Source organism: Phascolarctos cinereus, unplaced genomic scaffold (assembly GCF_003287225.1).
Source record: "Phascolarctos cinereus isolate Bilbo 61053 unplaced genomic scaffold, phaCin_HiC Scaffold_2;HRSCAF=192, whole genome shotgun sequence".
In the NCBI taxonomy this organism is placed as follows: domain Eukaryota; kingdom Metazoa; phylum Chordata; class Mammalia; order Diprotodontia; family Phascolarctidae; genus Phascolarctos; species Phascolarctos cinereus.
This window is the reverse complement of record NW_027555625.1, coordinates 58,568,087-58,590,219: the sequence shown is the minus strand read 5'-3', so window position 1 is coordinate 58,590,219 and position 22,133 is coordinate 58,568,087. Positions and strand designations below refer to the sequence as shown.

The 22,133-nt window shown below is 34.4% G+C and overlaps 1 protein-coding gene across 1 annotated transcript in view; it reads left to right on the top strand.

Annotated features, from left to right (window-relative positions):
• USP10 (ubiquitin specific peptidase 10) overlaps positions 1–22,133 on the top strand; it is a 76,418-nt gene that overhangs the window by 26,848 nt on the left and 27,437 nt on the right. Inside the window, exons 2-4 of the mRNA XM_020989252.2 lie at positions 8,078–8,146; positions 11,073–11,133; positions 16,936–17,944. Coding sequence (XP_020844911.1) covers positions 8,078–8,146; positions 11,073–11,133; positions 16,936–17,944 — 1,139 coding nt within the window. The remainder of the gene's footprint in view (positions 1–8,077; positions 8,147–11,072; positions 11,134–16,935; positions 17,945–22,133) is intronic.

Below are 22,133 nucleotides of genomic sequence, written 5' to 3'. Positions count from 1 at the left end.
CCATGGTGGGTAGGAGTTGTTATTTTGTAGTTCAGATCAGTTCCTCCTTCACAACTTCAACTGCACCAGAAAATATACAATAAATATGCCACTTTACCTTGATAACAGATCTGAAGTTTGCTTGTGAAAGTGGGTGTTGTTGTAAGGGTTATAGCTTGTAAGTTATTGTGAAATGGTGCAGTTTTCTGCATTCTCATTATTTCACAAGAAAGAAATAGCACAGAAGCAAACTCAAAATTTGCATTATGCCCAAAATATTCCCTAATATGTCAATTGCACTGGAGAAAAAAAATCATATTTTTGAAACACATTATAGCAGGGCTGACTGTACTTCTAAAACATAGGTCTGACTATTCCACTTCCATACTCAAAAAAGTCCAGTTGATACCTATTACCTCTACTACCAGATATGTTTTTTGGTATTTAAAGTCCTTCACATTCTGTTTCTGCCCCACCTTTTCAGGCTTATTGAATATAACTCCACACATGTTCCAGCCAGATCTTCCTGTTTTATTTTACTTCATATACTTCATATGTCGCTTCAAACAGACTCTTTGAGCCCCTTCCTTCATCTTTAAAGTGGGAGTAATACTTGAGCTACCTGCCTTCTAAGTTCTCTTTAACTGTTAAGTACTTCAAGTTTAAAATTAGCTTAAAATTGGTTTGGTCGTTTTTGAATGTTTATATTATGTGACAAAGTGAACTATATTTTGTTAATTATGTGTGTTAGTATTGGATCTTTTTCCTTAAAGCAACTTGTTTTGTGAACTTTGACAATTAATTGTCTCTAAAGTTCCCAGACTTATAGGTTGGGGACACACAAGCTGCTTTAGATAATAATGAATAATGAGAGTATGTGAAGTATTTTGTTTCAAGATACTGAGTATAAGAACCTCTTTTACACTTTTTGCTTTACAGTAGGTAGCAATGAGCTCAAGTCCAAAAATTAATTATTAAGCAGAATACTATGCTAGGCAGTAAGGTAGAGAAACAAACTAGCCTCAGATTGTGAAGGACCTTGAAAGAACAAAAGAATCAAAAAGCACTTAATATATGCCTAGCACTGTGATGAATGAAGATACAAATACAAAAGAAAGCACATCACCTAGCCTCAAGGAGCTTACTTTATGATGGGGGAGGCCAAACACAAAAGGAGGAGCGCTTTGGTGTTAAGGTTTGGAGAAGGTTAGTCAGTGACCAAGGAGTTATTAAGCAACTACTGTGTCGGGCACTGTGTACTGGGGATGCAAGGAAAAGCAGCTAGATGTCAAAGTGGGTAAAAAGTGGAGCCTGGAGTTAGGAAGCCTAGAGTTAAAATCTAGCCTCAAATACTAGCAATGTGATTATTCAGGGCAAGTCCCTTAACTTCTCAGCCTCAGTTTCTTCATCTGTAAAATGACAGTGTTGATTTGATTACTGTTACCAAAGCTAGAAGTCAAAAAGGCAGTGGGGGGCAGGGGAGGGTACCTTATTCAGGGCTGAAGATATATAGAGGCCCCAAGAGAGGTTGAAAGGCCAGTGGTGGGAGGCCTAGAATAAAGTTGGCTTGAGAACAGTTTGGTGGGTCTGGGTGGCCTAGTAATGGAGAATTCTCTCAGGGCAGGAGCTGAGTTGGAGGCCTTGGAATGATGGTGGCAGAACAGAATTGTGAGAGATCTAACAATGGAGAACTCTCACCAGTCAAGGAACAGTGGCCCAGGGCAGGAGCTCAAGAGAAGTGTGACCTTTACCTTGTAGGCAAGAGGAGCAACTGATGACTTGAGTAGAGATGTGGCATGTCATGAGAATGTAATTTGGTAGTAATCAAAAGAATCAGTTCGAGATGAGAGATTTAAAATCTGTTTTAATTAGCCTGGGTGAGTGGTAATGAGGGCCTGTGCTTGCAGTAGGGGTGAAGGAGAATGGAGATGTTAAGTGAAATTGTCAGGAGTTGGTGACTGAGTATGAGATGTTAGGGAGAAGGAAGAGTCAGAGCTAATGCCAGTATTTTCTGGATCAATACATATAGTTTAATAAATTCTTGTTTGATTTGACTTTGTTAAAATCAAACATAATATCTTTTGGTTTCACAAGATATTTCACTGATACATATGCATGAAGTTGTAAATAGTTAAATTACTTTCTACTTTCCCAAATTACGTATTTTCATTTCTTTTAGAATCTCATGGTTTATCTTTTTGTACTTTCTATTGTGTGCTATATTTGATCAAATAGTCGAATGATTTGTTGGCAAGAATTGTTGGTCTATTTTTTTAACTTTTCCAGTGCTTATCATAGTTGGTGATTTTCTAAATGTTTTGGATTTTTAGACAGTCTTAAGGTTTAAGGGAATTGTTTTAAGCAAACACAGTAATAGTTTGTATTTGAAGGCACAATTTTATCTTATTGTAGCTTTATTATTTTGACTTGGTATGAAAAATATTCACTAATAACTTGTAAATATTCTAGCTATTACTTTCATCTATCATAAAGTTTTCTTTTAGTATGCTTACAATAATTTTAGTAGAAATTGCCCTTTCCTGAAATTTCTGTAATAAATTTTCTAGCCTCAGCAAGCTATATTTTTTTCATTTATTATAAAGCTGACAAAATTTGAACTCCATCATCTTGGCTAAAGTCCTGTGGCTAGTTATAGAACATGATAGGCATTCAGTGTTTCTCTGAATTTGGTGTGAGCCATTTGTAGACTTTTGGCTTTTACCTTCTTTTCCAGAACATATGGATATTGAATAATGATCTGGTTAAGAACAGATTAGTGTAAGTTGTAGCCTAAATTGAAGTAATTGTCATGGTCAGTTTGTTAATTTGTGGGCAGTAGAGAGATTAATGGCTGGTTACTTTATCATTTTCATGTGGGTAAAAAGTAACCTTTCAATTTTAATTTTTTGAGTAAAGCATGTGATGTAATTAACATGGAGATACCTTAAGTCGACATTAACTTAACCTTATGAGATAGTATGTAATAGGTAGACCACTTGGTCTATGTTGGGTTGGATTAGAATTTGGCACTCAATATATTTATTAGAACTATTACAAAAACATTTTTCTTGATTGCCAGAATTACATTTTCAGTATTGCTTTTATTCATCAAAGACCTGTGGTTTTTGTCAGCATGGAAATCTCTCTTTAAACATGGAGATCAAGGTTAAGTGACTTGTTTGGTCAAATAGTCTAAGGCAGAAGATGAACTTAAAAATCTTCATTAATCTTAGTATAGTACCTTATCCACTGTATCATACTGTTTCTCTTTTCTTGATATGTGAGCTAAATATTTTTCTGAGTTTTATTCTACTCCATAAGTCTGTACAGTTATTTAATATGTTTCCTCTGACATGGGACTTTTAAGTAATTTGAGATTTTCTAACACTTGAAATGTTGATTCACCAAACACCAATCACACATTGATAAACAACTTGCACGTTATGTTTTAATATATGTACACACATTTTTATTTATAAATGTACTTTTAAAGAAAATGTAAATAATTTTTTGAGTTTTGTGCCATAAGCAGAAAGGCAGGTGTAGAACTCTTGCTTTGGGGAACAGACTGATCCTAACTCATAAAGTGAACTGGATATAGAAATATGTAGACATATGGTGGGTATGACAATCATAGAGTGAAAACCAAAGTTTGAGGAGAAGAAGAAATTTCTTAGCATTTGCAACAATGTCAAAGGGTATACCTTAAAAGTAATAATATGTAGTTATCTAAAGAGAGCTGTTTTGTATTTCAGCTTTCAAATATTAGGATACATTTATGTCCTTTGCATTTTAAAGTTTTCCTTTTTAAAGCTCTAGATGAGACTATAGTTGTCTAATCCAACTTTCTAATTTTATAGACAAGAATTTTTAATATGTATTGATGTAATTAATTATCAGCAAGTATTTATTAAACATCCACTCTACTTCAGGCACTGAGAATAAAAAATACAAAAAAATGAAAAATTCCCTCTTGAAAGAAGTTTGCATTCTTTTTGCATTCTTTTTTTTTTTTTGGCAGTTAGGGTTAAGTGACTTGCGCAGGGTCACACAGCAAGTAAGTGTCAAATGTTTGGTCTGAGGCCGGATTTGAACTCAGGTCCTCCTGACTTCAGGGCCGGTGCTCTATCTACTGTACCACTTAGCTGCCCCAGAAATTTGAATTCTAATTGGGAAGACAAGAAATATGCTGCATAAAGTTAATAACTATAAATATATGCAAAGTAGTTAAGCACAAGGTAGTTTGGAAGAAAGGGCACTAAGAGGGGAATTCAGAAAGACTTTATGTAGAAAAATGGTGCTTGAGTTTCTTAAGGGAAAGAGAGGGACTCTGAAGTTAAGGTAAGGAGGAGTGAGGCATTCTAAGAATATGGAACAGATAGCTCAAAGGCATAGTGTTAGGAGATGGAGTGCCTTGTAAGAGGAAAAGACTGAAGTGAAGGCCATTTTGGCTGCATGGACCATAGAGTGCCAGAGGGGAGTCATTTCCATTGAAGTTGGAAGTTATGTTTTATCCTAGAGTGAATAGGAAGCCACTGGAGTTGAGCTAGCTTTTGAAAAGCTAAATGTTTGTTCTAAAACACAGAAACACTTACATTTGTCAAACAAATTTTGCAAGCTCATTTATTTTTAGTTTATGAAATAAAAATAAGCATTTCCATAGCATAGTAGGATTTAAAAAAAATTAATTGCACATGAAACTAAAAATCTATTGTGTACAACTTGCTATTCCTTTTGAATATATAATAAAGTTATCATGTAACTTTCTTTTTTTCTTCCCCCCGGCTGCTATTAGACACAAATGTGTGTGTATGTGTGTGTGTGTGTGTGTGTGTGTGTGTGTATACACACATACACATATATGTATAACCACCCTATACATACTAATATTTATCAGTTCTTTCTTTGGATGTGCATAGTGTCTTCTTCATAGGTTTTTTTTTAAAGTTAATTTGGGTATTTACAATAGTCAAATGACTTATTCAGAATTGTTCTTAAAACAATATTGCTGTTATTGTATGCAAAATTCTCTTGGTTCTGCTCATTTTGCTCTTCATTATTTTGTGCAAATCTATCCCTGTTTTTCTAAAATCAGCCAGCTCATCATTTCTTACAGTACAGTATTATGTGATCACATATCACAATTTGTTTAGCCATTCTGCAATTGACAGGCATCCCCCCAATTTCCAGTTCTTTGCCACCGCAAAGAGAACGGCTACAAATATTTTAGAAAATTAAAGGTGGTTTTCTTTTTTCCCTTCTCATCTTTGGAAATAGACCTAGTAGTGGTATTGCTGGGTCAAAGGGTATAGACAGTTTAATAACTCTTTGAGCACAATTCCAGATTGTTCTCCAAAATGGTTATGTCAATTCACAGTTCTGCCAATGGTGAATTAGTGTCTCAATTTTTCCACATCCCCTCCAACATTTGTTGCTTTTCCCTTCAATCATTTTAGTCCCATTTAAAGTAACTCTCAACAGTATAAAATACCTGGGAGTACATCTGCCAAAACAAACCCAGGATCTGTGTGAACTAAATTATAAAAAGCTCTTTATGCAAATAAAATCAGATTTAAATAATTGGAGAAATGTTAATTGTTCATGGATAGGCAGGGCCAATGACAGTTTTGCCTAAACTCATTTGTATATTCAATGCCATCCCAATTAAATTACCAAAAAATATTTTACTGAATTAGAAAAAAATAATAACAAAATTCATTTTGAAGAACAAGAAGTCACGAAGACCAAAGGAACTGATCGGGGGGGGGAAAATGTAAAGAAAGGAGGTTTAGCTATGCCACATCTTGGAACTATATTATAAGGCAATAATTATCAAAACTATCTGGTACTGGCTAAGAAATAGAAAGGTAGATCAGTGAAACAGAGTAGCAATACACTTTGCAACAGCAAATGAATATGGTAACCTATTTGACATGCGTAAAGATTGTGGATAAGAATTCATTACTTGGTAAAAATTGATGGGAAAACTGGAAGGCATTCCTGCAGAAATTGGATGTAGACCAGTATCTTACACCATTTACCAAAATTTTGTTGACTTCTTAAAGTGGTAGTTTCATTTGTCAATTAAACAGTAAAAAAGCATAGCGTAGCTAGTAGCAAGTGCTTAAGGACTCTGCAAAAGATGCAATCATTAATTTCAAATTGGAGTCTTTTGCTTAAAATGATCTTGAGCCCACAATGATCTTCATAATACATTGTGGATAAAATCAAAAGAAGTTAATTTTGAACAGCCAGACCTCAGTATATGAAATATGCTGCTGGAGTTATTTGTAGAATGAACTTTGTATCTCACCCTACATATGTTGTACATATATCAATTTTTACAATAAAATTAGAGAAGTATTTCTGTGGGAGGAAATTATTTACCCCCAAAGATAATGTTAAAACATGAATTTAGAGCACAGAATTTTTAATCAGAAAAGCTGGATTTATTCCTTCTATTTACTTACCTATGTTACCTTGGGCAAATCACTGACTTTTATTGGTCTGTTTCCTCATACATAAAATAAGGAAATTGGACAAAATAACATCCAAAGATTCCTTCTAGTTAAATTCTGATGATACTTTGATATGTACTTTTAAAAGTTTAAAGAAAAGAATTTAAAGAAAAAAGTTTCTAATTAGAATATTCTTCGACAAAAATATTACACTGGAAAATTTTTAAAAATTAGAAGTTAATTTATGTTTTTTAAGCCAAGCTGCCCTCCAGACAATATCAGATTTTTATCTTATTGGGAGATTCCATGGGTTCTGGTACAGTATGAATGAATGAAGCATTTATTAAGCTCTTATTATGGTCAAAGCACCAGCTGCTGGGGATACAAATGGAAAAGATAGTCTTTACTCCCAGGGAGCTCACATGCTAATTGGAGAGACGACATTTGTGGAAAGTTTCAGCTACAAATTACACAGTAAGGTCCATGGTCCTTGGGATGGAGTGACAAAGCAAATTGTAATGTCCCTTCTTTAATGTCATTTCTGTTGATCAAGTAGTATCCGTTTCTGATGTTGAATCTTCTGTTAGTGCCAGCGACTTTGATGACATGAACTTTGTTGTCTTGATCGTCATTAGCTGTGTCAGAAATAATTGCCAGGCTACGTCTCCACATGGTTTGCTTCCTGGGATGATGGCTGCAGGCGTAGAATCACTGATGATGCAGAATGTCTTGGGTTCAGGGTCCGAAGGTGGTGATGATAGTTTAGTCTCACTTGGCCTGGCACATGCTGCCTCCTCTCCCTCCCTTGGGGTGCCTTGCTGATTAACTGAGGGCTGGCTTATCTGCCCTGGCAGTTGATTGGCTGTTGATCCAACTTAAGCAGACAGCCAGTAATAATAATTTTGATTTCCTAAAGTTCCTGGGTTTAGCTCTTGGAAGGAAGGCAGCCAGAAGGCGTAATAGGTCTAAATCCTACATCTTTTGTGTTACCCTGAGCAAGACATTTACTTAACGTTTCATGGGTTTTAATTTCCTCACTATTACATGAAGAAGCTTTGCTAGATGAATGCCTTTATGATTCTATAAGAATTTTTTTCTTTTAATAACTTTTATTTGTTCCTTTTTTATCTAAAAATTTGCCCTTTTGCTACTGCTTAAAGATTAATTTTATGGGTTTTCACTGTTATCATGTGTTGCCATAAACTCCCTATATTATCTACTAGAGAAAATTGGAGGCAGAGGTGAACATAGAGAACCAAAATAGTTAAGAAGAGAGTCAGAAATTAATAAGCTATGGAATAGTCTTCAGTTGGTGACTTAGTTTAGAAATAGGGTTAGTTTAGGAAATACCTTTAGTGAATTTGTTGTATAAAGTTTTAGTATGTTTTGAAAATTGTTATTAGTAGACCTCCGTTTTAGAGCATTCCTCATTTAATTTGTTCAGTATTCTTATTGATGTTTTATAAGTTGGGAGAATTTAGCAACACAGTGACTATTTAAGGGATCCTGGGTCTCAGGCCTTTGCATGTTTAGCCTGCTGAAATGAGTCTCAAGAATTTTGTTACCAAAGCATATCTTGTAATTTTGCTAACATTTTAAACTTTTACATTTTATGTAATCAATTTTTTTTTCCTCCTCAGTATGTTTTTGGAGATTTTACTCCTGATGAGTTCAATCAATTTTTTGTGACTCCTCGCTCTTCTGTTGAGGTAAGATCTTAGGCATGTTTAATGATTTTATTTTTAGTTTTTATTTTTTTGGTTAAAAGTGTCAGCAAATATTTTAATTTATTTTCCAAACTTGAACACTGGTTGAAATTGGACAAAAAAGAAGGAAAATTGGGGGAAATCATAATAAAAAAAATATGCAATATATTCTAGTCATAGAACTTGTATATGTAATATGTGTACAGATATCTGTCTTAGTCACAGTCTGAGCATAGATACTTTTTTGGTTCAGTTTGGTTTATAGAAAACCAATGTGTTTTATTAGCAGTATGTTTATTTCCCCTTTGTTTGTATAGATAGCTGTTTTGTTTTTTTTTTTTTCAAAGAAATTTCATTTGGTGAATGGAGGTGATATGACCGTTTTTGGACAAAAACAGGGGGGGAGGGGTGTTCACATTTGTGTGTGCATATACACATACAAAAAGACATATACATAGACACACATGCAGTAGTATTTTCTTCTTTAAGGAGAAAGAAGGAAATCCTCTATAGACAAGCTAACATGAAGGATTTAGTTAAAACTTGATTGAATGCCTGGGTATCAATATATATTCAGTATAATCTAGGTTCTTGAAGTCTTCTACAATTATGGTGATCTACAATCTGCAGTCTTGTACAGTTATGGTGATTATGGTAATGACTCAGAGAGATTTCAGAAAGTTGAATCAGGGGAGATTAAATTTGTGTATATAAAGCAGGAAAATGAACCTATACATGGAAAGATTTATAGTACCTGAAATAAAGAAGGTACATTTATAGATTGTTAGTTAACTATTGATTATAATCATATAGAACATTAATTCCCCAAGAATTTTGGTTGGTTAAGGTTTTACTTCACATTCTTAAACTTATACATATTTAATAAACAATTTTCTCTATATTTCAGCAAGAGACAGTAGTATTCATCCAACATATGATCATTATTATCTTAATGTCCTCTATGATAACCATTAGCATAATTATTTTAAATGGGGAAAAAAACACAGGGTTCAACTTTTTATCTAGGAACACTTGTCAAAAATTTGGTCAAACTCAAGTTTTTATAATTTAGAAAGATAGAAATTAAAGAATATAAAATAATGAAGTTAGACTAAAATATTTTAATTAAAAAATTTTTAAACTAATCTATAAAAAAGGAAAATTATCATACATTTTAATATTTGCATAATTTTAATATTTGCAGTTGGCTTAAAAGTAGAAAGATAGTCTTACAGTGAAAACACATTTCCCCTTTGGTTTTGTGTCCTAAAGTTCTTGTATAGGAAAATTTTAATTAAAAAGAAAATTTCTCCTTGAAATCTTGGTTTCTATAATCACGTATGGCCTTTTATAGTTTAATACCCACTTAACTGGAGCTAGCATTAATTAGACAATTTGATTCTAAATAAAACATGTTGGGAAGGGGGTAGATTGTTGAGCTTGGGGTCCTGAAGACTTGGGTTTGAATTCTGTCTCAGAGACTCAGCTGCTGTGACCCTGGGCAGGCCACTTAACCTCTTTCAGTTTCCATTTCCTCTTCTCTAAAAGGAGCGTGATACTTGTTGTAATGAAACTCAAGTAGTAAGATAATGTGTTGCAGAAATACGTTGTAAACAAAGCACTGGATGAATGTCAGCTGCTGTTACTCCTTCAAAGACAAGAGTGGCCCCCCAGTAGAGCGGACTTTCTGCATATGTTTGTGAACAAATTATGTAGGATTCTCTTTAGTCCCTTATTTCAGATTCCTTCATTTCATTGTATCATTTACCTTCCATGTGTGTTTTTTATCATGTTAGAACGAGAATTGAGCAATAAATTGAGAGTAGTATCCCTTATATGTAGTACATGTAGTATCTTATAACCTTTTCATTTAAAAAAAAAAGGACACTTAGGTTATTAACAGAATTATGCTGGTGTGTACAGATCTGTACTTTTCCACCTACATTTTATTTTTTATTCAGTAGATCTTTTTATTTGTCTACACTAAGGGTGCCGTATTTATGCAAAGCAATTTTCTTTTGGTTTCCTTCATTTGTTTCCACCTCAAACATTGTAACCACCTAAATAAAGCTCCCCCATACTTCTGTACCAGTTACAAAAATAACTGACACAAAGTCAGTCAACTAGGAGGAAGAAAGGGGTGCAGTGGAATGTCTGTACCATGTCTGTTGACTTCCCTTCCTGGATTCCATTTAGTGATTCACTGTGGAGAGCTCCGGTACTATGGTTCAGTTCTTGCTCTCTATTCTACAGGATAGTCATGCATCTAGCCATTAGCTTCCTTACCTAAAAGCCCACCAGGATGTAGCTGTTGTTCCAGGACTGAAGTGATCCTAGAGATTGTCCAGCACCCTCATTTTATGAGGGAACTCAGACGCAGAGAAGTTCAGTGACTTGCCCAAGACCACACAGTAGCAGCCTCAGGGTCCAGTCCCAGGCCCTGTAACTCCCACTCCATTGCCTCTTCCAGATTGCTACTTAACTTCTTTTCTTACTTCCAGTCCCCTGCTAACTGTTCTGTGACTTTGTACTTTTGGTCTTGAAGGTGCAGGACTGGGCAGGAAAGTATGACTGTATCAGCTTCAGAATAATACTTTGTAACAGAAAAATGACTGCATACCCTGCTGGTGGTGTGGTGGGTTGGTTATGGCACATATATTCATATATGTAGTAGTAACTAGTCAAAATTCAGTAACAAGCAACTTGTGTATCTAGTGGTATTCTAATGGTACAAGGTTTTATTTGATAAAGCATTGAGTAGTCCTATAAAATTGCTTCCTTAAATGATTGTGCAATTTTTGTAAATGCAGCTGTTACATAGGAAAGTACATGGGAGACAATCCAGGTTTTCTAGTTGTGATAAAATAATTATATTATAACCAAGTGTTCAAATTTCTTGAATTTAAAAATATTTCAAATATGTCTGCAGCTTCCACCATATAATGAAACAATTTTGTGTGACACTGAAACCCCAGAGGAACTACAGGATGGTAAGCTGATTCCTTACTTTTTTTTTTTAACTCATTCAAAGTTTTCCCTACTTACATGCTCTGTACTCTTGCTTGGCAAGTTGCTTCAGAAATATTCCTTACCTTGTTTCTTAGTATTCTATTTTTATTGTGTACCAGAGCACATTTGATGTCTTATTAGTGTTCATTCCATTTTAAAAACAACTTTTGCTTTAGAATAAGGCATGTAGTGGTTAATTCTTTTTTTTTCCCTTAACAGTTCTCAGTGTCACAGGTATGTATCATCTTTCATTGCCACCTTTCCTCTTGCTCCAAGGTTTGCCACAAGTGTTTTTGCATTGATGGTGATGTTGCCAGGTGCAGGGGCTTGCTAATCTTGGAGCATGTATGTGTTCCTATTGCTGGTGAGTGGTAGCTCGGGTTGGCTGTTCTCATAGATTAAAATCATCCTGAGCCTGTTACTGCCATGCTGGGAATTGTGGCACCTTGTTGGTCTGCCAGTTTGTTGCTGTCTTGTCACTTGAGTGTAGGTCTTTTGTTTCTTTACCTGAGCTGATTTTTGTAGACCTTGTTTATTGAGATAGGAACACCTTGTTGCCTTTATAGTAGACCATTAAGTAGGTGATGTAGGCCTGATGTCCCTTTTGAGGCTGGCAGATAGTTCTAATTTCTCTAGTGTTTTTAGTTTGGGTCACTTTTGACTTTCCTATTGACCTCTAAAAAAAGGTGTCAACCAGGACTTTCCTTGAAGGTTTAAGGAGCTTACACTTGTATGGAGTTCTCAGAGTTAAGGGATATAAATGTATACTCTCCGACTCTTGATGTGTACACTTTTAAAAGTCAGGTCAAATTCTTGGCCCAAAATAAATTTTGAAAGTGATTCCATCTTAAAAAGGCATTCAGCCTTATAAGAAGCAAGGAACGAGATGAAAGAAAAAGGAAAAGCACATTTATTGATATCTACTTGTATGAAGTTCTAGGGAGTCAAAGCTATAAGAGACATTCTGCTCATTGATAATCAAGAAAATAAAACTGGAGTGCTAAGAGACATTAAACTGCTATAATATAGTCACTCACTAAACTGTTCAATTTGTAAGTTTCCTATCTCATCCCCCTACCCTGTGGGAATGTCAATCAAAAGGGAGAAAGTAAAGGAGAAAGTTCTCCTAATTAAAAACCTGACAGGTTTTTTTTTTTTTAATAACTTGCTTGGACATCACTACCTTTTGAAGCTGCATGTAACTAAATGGATTTTTCCAAATACAGGTATAAATGGCTTCTTTATCTAAAATGATGTCACTTATGTGAAATTCTTTGAGGCTGTTAGCAGTTTGGTCTCAAGCTGAGGGAAGAAGAGAGCGTGGGGGAACTCACCTATTTTGTACATTTTAACATGGCACTCTTTAAAACATTGCTTCTTACACAGCTTAAAAATCATATTTTTAAAAGAACATAGATAAGCCAAAACTGACCTTTTATACAGATCTTTTTGTCCCTTTTAAAGAGCCTGTGATATTGTAGTAAGCCAGTTTTATTGGCTTTCACCTATCTTAATATTCTCTACAGAAATAATGTCTGTTGTCAGTGGACTCAAGGAAATGGTACATTTACAGAGTACTCCAAAATTCTCAGTGTATTTTTAAGTTTTAGTAGCTTAAATGTATTAAAAAGCTTTAGCAGAGGTTCCCAAAGTGGGTGATACCACCTCCTGGGGGATGCTGGGATGATCCAGGGGGCAATAGTACGCTTGGGTGCAATTGGAGAGTGTTGAATAAAAAAACAGAGTGGTGGAAGCATAAGGAAAGAGAAGATAAAAACATTTTGAAAAACTATTCATATATGTTTCATCTGTTGTGTAACAGAGTTAAAGTTGTAGTGATTACATTATTTTCTAGATAAATACACAAATGTCAAGTCCGCCAACAGGTCTCACCAAGCAAGTGTTGATAGGCGAGTGTGTTGTGGATTGTTGGGAAGTCTAGTATGCATTGGCAGGAATATGTGCATGCAATGACTTTTTTTATAGTACGATACCATATATAAATGGTTGCATGATGTAATGTTGTGTCATCAAAAATTTCAATGCAGGAAAAACCCCACAAATTTATAGTAAATTATTAAATTTTAGACATGTCATTAAAAATATTTTCTTTATTTTTGAAATGTAAAAAAAAATTAAAGTATTAAAGAAAGTAGATTTCCAGGGGGGCACTAAGTTACTTTTTTTTTTTTAAAGGGGGGCCAGTAGGCTAAATACGTTTGGGAACCTCTGAGCTTTAGTAACCTTAAAATGCACTAAGACTTTTGGGGTACCCTGTATATTGATATGTAATTTCTAGTGGTGAGTATATAGCGCTGTTTGAAATTGTGCTATATTCAAGCATAGTACAATTCTTATTCTGAAATTTTAGATCAGCTTTTGATTTAATTTTCTAGTATTTTGACAGTGCTTTAAGACTTTTTTTTTGTAATCCCATTTGAAATTCGTTACTATGAATTAGTTACATTTAATTCCTCCAGAGAGAAAAAAATTTTCAATAAAAAATCATTTTACAAGAAGTTAGTACTAGATAAACCATCAAAGTTGACTTCACTAAAACTTAAATGTTTTTGTCAGTACTTGAGGTGTCTTTCTATTTTCTAGAAAACTGACTGCCTAACTATCTTGTTTGCTCATTTAACTTTTACCCAAAATGTGGGTTTTTAGAAAGAGATTTTTCTTAGCCTTCTTTCCTTCCCTACCAATATATTGGATTGATAAATTGGGCTTTGTCTTAACTTTCCTGCCCTTCAGTGTGCATGAGTATGTCCATTGTGATAGAAACATGATGAGCAATTCAAGCTAACTGGGCAGGGCAGGTGTGTCTTGTTCCCTTCTAATGTTAATAATCTAAACACTTTTAGTGCTCAGTCAATATTTAATGATGCACCAGCATGTTGAAATGGTCACAAAGTTCCATTAATGTTAGACCACATTGTACATCTGTATTTACTACACAGTAGCCACTTTTAAAATTGAGAATACACATGCTGAAGGAGCTATTTCTGCCTCTTATGAATAATCCAAATCCTGCTCAAGCTGCATGACAGTGCATACTAATTCTTAATATACATTCGCAGCATACACCATAATGCATTGACAGGATACATTATAACCATTCCAAGGGGTATCTTGTCAATGTGCAGTATTCTTCATACCTTCAGGTACATCCATTTCAGTCCATGCAACATTGCATCCTCGAAACACCTCGGAATGGGTTGAAACAAAGATGCGTGGAAGCAAAGTGGATTGTCAACTTATAGGTACAATAATGAAAAGTTGATTTCATTGAATAGTCATTCCTTTAGTGTCCCTTTTAAAAAAGCAACTAGATACATAAGTGATCAGCATTGGCAGTGAAATCAGAGTGACTGCTTTATATTTAAACTTTATCTGTATAGGCATTACGAATATTTATTTTGGTACATTTTGGGTGTTAGGGAGAACAATAACTAGTCATTGGGTGTTTCGGCATTTGATGTATTATAAACAAATTACGTCGCAGTACATGTTGACACATTTCCTTTGACATTATAGTACTGTTTCATAAGTAGACTTAGAAAAAGTATAGAATTTAGCATCCACCTCTTTAGGTATTAAAAGTGAAATGGGGGAAGACATACATTCTTAGGCAACTTCTAGATTTAAGTAATAGGTTATATGTGCTACGTACGAGGAATTTGTCATAGGTTTACAAAGCATATTTGTTTAAAGTGTATGGAAGATAGAAGGGCTTGACTTGTTATGGTCCATGGGGTCATGAAGAGTTGGACACAACTGAATGACTGAACAACAACAAAAAATTACAGAGGAGACAGTTTGTTTTCAGTACGGTAGCCCATTAGGAAATAGCCTTGTCTTTACATGAAGTTGATCCAAATTAAATCATTCAGTCATCATTTGAGAGCTGCATGTTTACAGTATGTTTAGAAGTATATTTGTATGTGTGTGTATATAGGTAAATACATATACATACATGCACGAACACATCTGCATACATATATGTGTGTGGATATAGACACCACACTCTTGTCAGTTTTCCATTGTGTGAAAAGAGGATTGGATTAGGCTACTTTGGTGTTCCATTTTAATACTAACTATACGGTAACCTCAGTATTGATAGCAGTTAAAATAAAGAAGCCTGCCTCAGAAAAAACCTGCTTATGTTACTCATTATCCCCACCCTCTTACACAGCCACGTGGGACTGACATCGCCTTGAAACACCTTAATCTTTTGTGTTGTGGAACCCTTTGGCAGAATGATAAAATCTATAGACCCATTTTCAGAATCATGGTTTTAAATGTGTAAAATAAAATTACAAAGGAGAACAATTATACTGAAATAAAGCATTTTTTTCTCCCATCCAAGTTCATTGACCCCTCCCTGAATTGATGATTGACAGACACCCCCCTTGGAAGTCCATGGACCCCAAGTGAACTAGATAGTGACTTACACTATACCTGGGTTGAAGGGAGGGAATTGTGTATTTTTAAAAGTTACTTGTTGAGTTTGATGGAGGTATTAAAATAAAGAAGATAATGTAGTAAATTATGTCAGCTGTGAGGATTTGTATATATTTTTATTGCCTTTATTGGACACTCGAAATAATTTTAGATTAATCACCAAGTGCATTTTTACATCTCCCATGTAAGTTTATATCAGTGGAAAGGGATGGTTAAGTACAATTAGGTGGGTATAAGCTGAATTATGGTACTTTGCACCATTGATTATGTTAGTTTATTTGAATAGTTTGATTTTTTATGTGCTGCTGTGACACTTAATGAAACAGGTTTCATTACTTTAAATTTAGTGTATTTCAAGGTAAGAAAGAGTGGGGGAAATAACTTTTTTGTTTAGTTACCTGAGTAGATATGGGTTTTCAAAGGAATAGTCTTTTATCATAAAGGCTAACTGAACAAATCTTATAAATTTTAGTATTTCTAAATTGTACATGTATATGTAGGTGATGATCACATGGCATGAAGACTGACTCAAATAAGGTTCTTCTCAGAATAATTTTGCTCAATACTTTATAGAGGTCAGTTCCACACTGAGGAATTTAATGGATGAGATTAGGGCTTTGAATCCTCTATGCAATTTATGTTGTTCTGTCAGAAGAATGCCTTTTAAAATTGATTCCTTTTCATTTTTTAAAAAGGTTTTTGGTCTGGAGCTGTGAAAGAACAAAATATTCATTCTATAAAAGCTATGTAATTTCTTAAAAATTTTAAATTTTTTGGGGGGGACACAGAGGCCATAAATTTTTTACAGAAATAGTGTTGATTGTGTTAAATGGGGGTTTGGTTTTGTTTCTGTTAATAGTGATTTGAATTTTCCTAAGTTATTTATTTTGAATGCTTAAATGAATTGCCCAAATTCACATTTACTACTACATAGAATAGTGTAGTGACGATATGCATTTATTTGAAGGTATGTGTTAAGGAAACCAGCATGATACCAATTGGCTAATTTGACAAGAAATTCGTTTTGATTTATGTTTTCTGAAAATATAAATTTATGATAGCATGGTAGTTGAGAATAAAAACACAAGATTGTGCTTTTCGTGATATCATAACACTTGAGAACTAATTTTGTTTAGTTACAAAAGATGCATTTCTTACAGTAATGATGGATTCCATAGATTTTTGTTAATTAGAAAAAGAACAAACTATAAATGTTCAGAAAAGATAGGAAAGAAGAATAATATGAAGGATAACTAATTCTGATTTTTAATTAAAGATTGATCTTAACTAGGGGCATTATTATCCTTTCTTTTAAATAGGGGAAGAGTATCAGCGAATTGAGTTTGGTGTTACCGAAGTTATTGAACAAGATGAATCTTTACTGAATAACACTGACTACAGTATTTCAAGCACACTGAATCCTCAGGCCCCAGAATTTATTCTTGGTTGCACAACTTCCAAAAAGAACCATGATGATATACACAGTGAAACCAACTACAACTCCATCGACTGCCAGTTCACAAGCCCTGTGCTTGCTTTGGATAATGGTTCTAATGCTGAAGCTGAAAATATAGAAAATGACAGCCTTTCTGGCGGCCTTGGACAAAGAGAGCGTAAAAAGAAGAAAAAAAGGCCACCTGGATACTACAGTTATTTGAAAGATGGCAATGACCTTATCCCTACAGAAACCCTTGTAAATGGTCATGCAAATTCATCAGTACTGAACAATATAAGCACAGAGGAAACAGAATTTATGAGAAATATACCACCCTCAGCTATTCCAAGGACTTGTAATAGCCCTGAAAATTCTGTGGACTTCATCAGTGACCCTGTGACTGATGATTCTTTTCCTAGAGCACTAGACAATATCAGGACTGCAGGGCAGCCTGAGGTATGCCATGTTACTGATTTTGAACAGTCTTGCATCCCTTCGGAGGCTGGCAGGAGTAGCCCATTAAGGACAGCTGTTGCACAGCCTTTTACTGGTACTACTGAAAATCTTGGAGTTGCTAATGGACAAACACTTGAATCCTCTGTCGAGGGCCCAGCTGCCAATGGGGTAGAATTGTACACTGTGGAAAGCACTGACTCAGATCCAGCTAAGCATGACAATGCTTCACCTACTGCTGAAGTCACAACCCCTGTTACAGGATCAGTTTCTGTTAATCAGCCTGCTAAATCTTGGGCTAGCCTTTTTCATGATTCTAAGCCCTCTGCTTCCACACCTGTGGCTTATGTTGAAACTAAATATTCCCCTCCTGCCACATCTGCTCTGGTCCCTGAAAAACAGGTTGAAGTCGAAAGAAGGCTTGTTCCAGTTTCAGAATCCTGTAGCCATAAAGATCAGGTATAGTTAACAAAGATTACAACTAAAGTGAAACAGCAATTGTGATTGACCTTTGACTAAGGATTTTAAAGTTTTTATAAATAAAACGCACCATCATCTTTTAAACATTGAGGCTGGGATTGAAGGGCCAAAAATTAAGTTGTTGAAATTCTGGAGTAGTGCAATTTTAAGTCATCTACCTATTTTATGGAAATTTATGAAGAGTACTTATATATTGCGTGATAAAAATGAAATAATATATACTTCTAAGCACAGAGAAGTAATTAAATTCAATGTTAAATGTTTAAAGTCTCATTCATTACGAGGGCAAGCCAGTTTTTATTGAGTAGTCCTATTCTGTTGCCTAGTGGTTTTGTGGTGGTGTAATGCAGTAGCCTTGTTGCTGTAGGCTATAAGGGTTATGTATACTTAATATAATATTCTTTCTCTAGTCTGCACTGTATCATTTTAGTCTGTTGCCATTTTTTTTAATTTTAAGAAAGTTTCCTGAAGCAAATAGTTAACTTTTAAAAAGTACCTCTTTTGGAATACCTATATATGAGAAATTGAAATTGATTTTCTTCGGAATTTCAACAAACCAAAGATCAGATTTGGACAGGAAAAAAGACATGGAAAATTTTTGTTCAGTGATGACTTTTTATTTTAAAACTCCAACATACAAAAAAATCAGAGCTTAGATTTTATGTGATTATAGTAATGACACAATTCATTTCCAAAGATCCTTTCTGTTTAAATATTCAAAATTTACTGTGTTTTGAGGCAATGTGTAAACACAAAATGAAAGATAATTCTTTTAAAAATTCCTTTGTATCCAAAATTGAGTCTGCATTGTTATGTAACTGCCCCTATCAAACACGTTTGCATTTGGTGCAGCATTGTAATATTGAACTCTGGGGCAGCTAGGTGGTACAGGGGGTTGGGAACTGGCTCTGAAGTTAGACCTGAGTTCAAAGTGGCCTCAGACACTTAACTAGTTGTATGACCCCAGGCAAGCCACTTAACCCCGATTGCATCCCCCCCCCCCCCCCCGCCCATCAAATTATTGTGCCTTAAGTAAATTTCTTTTGATCAAGAATTTCAAAAGTTTAATTTTACATCAGAGTAACGATGAGAGCACCAAAGAATTTATCTTATTAAAAAGGAAATTCTTCATGTAACAGTTGGTTGAAGCAAGTTTTTATTAAAAGAGAAAAATCAGGAGGTTTTTTCCCCAAAAAAATTTTTTTAGGGCATTTTACCTTATATATAAAAGCTACTTAGTTGCTTCTTTTTGGTATTTTAGAATCCTGTTAAAAAGATCTCTCATTTTCAATCAACTAATTTTATTTAGTTTAGCTGTATAAACTTTGTTTAAAAAAAACCCTGCAAATCATCCCTTCTTCTAGCTTTATTGAGTTGCAGAGTATATTGATGTGAATGTGAGCTTTTTCATGGCTTAATCAGTAAAGGAACTATATTTCTGAGTTAACACAACGTCAGTCATTACACATGAACCAAAAAAGTTTATTTTTTGTCCTTGTAAAACTTAGAAGGGCATTGGTTTGCACAGTGCTATTCTTAGAATCAGATATTTTAAAAATCCTTTAAAACCAGGGAAGACTTTCTGACACCAAAGTAAAAATTATTACCTATAGCAGAATTGTTGGTCCTGGGGAAAAGACCTGTTCCCAACCATATTTTACTTTTACTTCTAAAAAATTATTATTTTTGTCACTTTTAACGAATGTTATTTCCATAACAGGTGCCTTTGAGGTGAAATGAACTTTCATTTTTCTGTTTTGCATTTTTCTGTTTAGTTGTGGAAGCATTCAATTTTTAATGCTTTATATTCAGTCTTAAATTTTTTATGTGACCTTTGGAGTTAGAAGAACTAGGTTTAAATTCTGGCTCTGCTACTTTTATTACCTTTCTGATCCTGGGCTAGTCATTTAACTTTTCCTTTGCCTCAATTTCCTCATCTCTAAAATGGATGAGGTTGGGTTAGATGATTTCTCAGGTCCTTTCCATCTCTAAATCTGATTATAATCCTGTGATCTATATTATCTATGTTGGTTATCCATGGTTCAGAGTCAAAAACATCACCAGATGTCCCCAATAAAATTCATTTTGGGATTTGACGTGTATTTAATTTTTTCCCCTTCCCTTCTCTTAAGAGTTCTTAATTGACTTCTTTTCTCATGTTTTGATTAAGGCCAATATTAGACTTTTTTTAATGCTTGGATGCACACCAGCAATTGAGGAAAACAACCCCTGAAGCATGATGCACATTTAGGGGAAGTCAGCTTGAGATGTAAAAATTTCCATTTAATATATGTATTGCCACTCCAGAGTTGACTACATTCAGATAATTAAGAAATAGACTAATGGTGCTTCCTCTTTTGAAATGAGTCCACTAAGAGACTGTCATGATGAAGAAATACACTGGAAGCCCCATGTAGGTCTTTGGACCTGCACCCCTGTCACTCCTTTGCCAAGGGAAATTACTTAACCTAAATAACTTTTATAATAAAGCAGATTACTCCTGTGAACTAATTCTATAACATCCTTCTTGAGAAGAGCCATACGTACTTGTGTGTGTGTGTGTGTATTTGATTTGATATTTCTGTCACATATTAAAAATACTTGGTAGCAATTTATAAAAATTTAATTCAACTTCATTCAAAATAATGCAGATAGTGGAAGCCATATGACAAAACTCTAATGTGTTTTGAAAGTACAATTCCTTTTTCACATAGACCCCTGGCTTTGTCTTTCAGTATTCGTTATTAGAAATACTTGTAATGAGTTGACGGCAATTTTCAAATATTCTCCTAACCTCTTTTAAAGTAAGGCCTGTTATGGCTCTCCTGTTACGTTAAATTCTCCTCTAGTGACATGAAAAGCATGAACATATTTCATTAAAATTTCCCCATATTTCATTAAAATTTTATACAGTCCAGTTTTTATAACAGAATTTTACGTTGTTTTAGGTAAAGGTCATAACATCAAAACTCTGTATAAGTTTTTCAAGTCCACTTATCTAAAATAATATATTGAATTCTAGTTACATAGAAAGTTTGTTGGACTTTGTTGTAATGAGATTTGACCTGTATTAAATTATTAAGATGGATATACTACTTGCATTGTAATTTTATTTTTATTGTTATATATGTTTAGTTTGAAGTAAAGAGTGAACTGTCTTTATGGGCTATCCTTTTTGTAAATATTCTGCAGTCTATTATTCTTCCCTGCCGTCTAGTAAGAACCATTCTGACATTATTTGGTGTGTGCTTAGGAAGGAATACAGTCTAGTTTTAAAATCACCAGAGGCCAAATAAAGGCGAAATAAAAAGGTTGTACTATTTGGAAAAGAAATAAGAGCCACGCAAAGTATCCTGAAGCCAACTACGATCAATTTTGGATAGTTTTTTTTTTCTTGCCAAGTACTGCTTCCATCTTTTTGTTGATGTCATTCATTCTTTCCAGGTCCTTCCTTAATGCTACCAACTATGTCTGTTTACTGTTACTTTCTTTATGCAGTCTGCATTGAAGCAGCAGCTGGAAGAGAAGGTTTTTAGAAAGCAAAAACACCAGGTTTCCCCCTATATGCAGGGAAGGTGTGAGCCAGTAAGAAGAGAAGTGGGGAAGGGGAGAGAAGGATAGAGCTTCAGAGGGTAATCGCTTGTACTTTGTCAGCAGGGAATAGGAAGCAGTTGAACAGGTGTTCAGTGTAGAGAAGCCAGATGAACTTAATAGTGTCCCAAGTCAATTATTTTGTATCACTTGTGTTGATATATAAGTAAACCATATGTTTAAAATGTATTATTTAGATTACTGATTTTTCTATTAGCATAGGTAATGAAGAGTTTGCTGTACCTGTGATATATTTACTAGAGTTTGATCTTTTTATTAAGTTTTTTTCAAAATTGACTTTTTCTTTAAAGCTTTGCTTTATTTATAACAATATAGGTGAACTTTTTTCAGTGGGGGGAGGGTGGCGTGATACATCGTCCCATAGCAATTCTGTAAAGTGTCCTAACCTTGTTAAGGGTATTCTTTTGTAATTTACATTTATTTAGACAAAAATTTGCTTAGAATTATTTTAAAAGAATTGTCAACTGTATAGCTAACAGGAAACTTATTTGGTAAATGTTTAAATGAAATAGGACAGAATTGGTAGGAAAAGTGTCT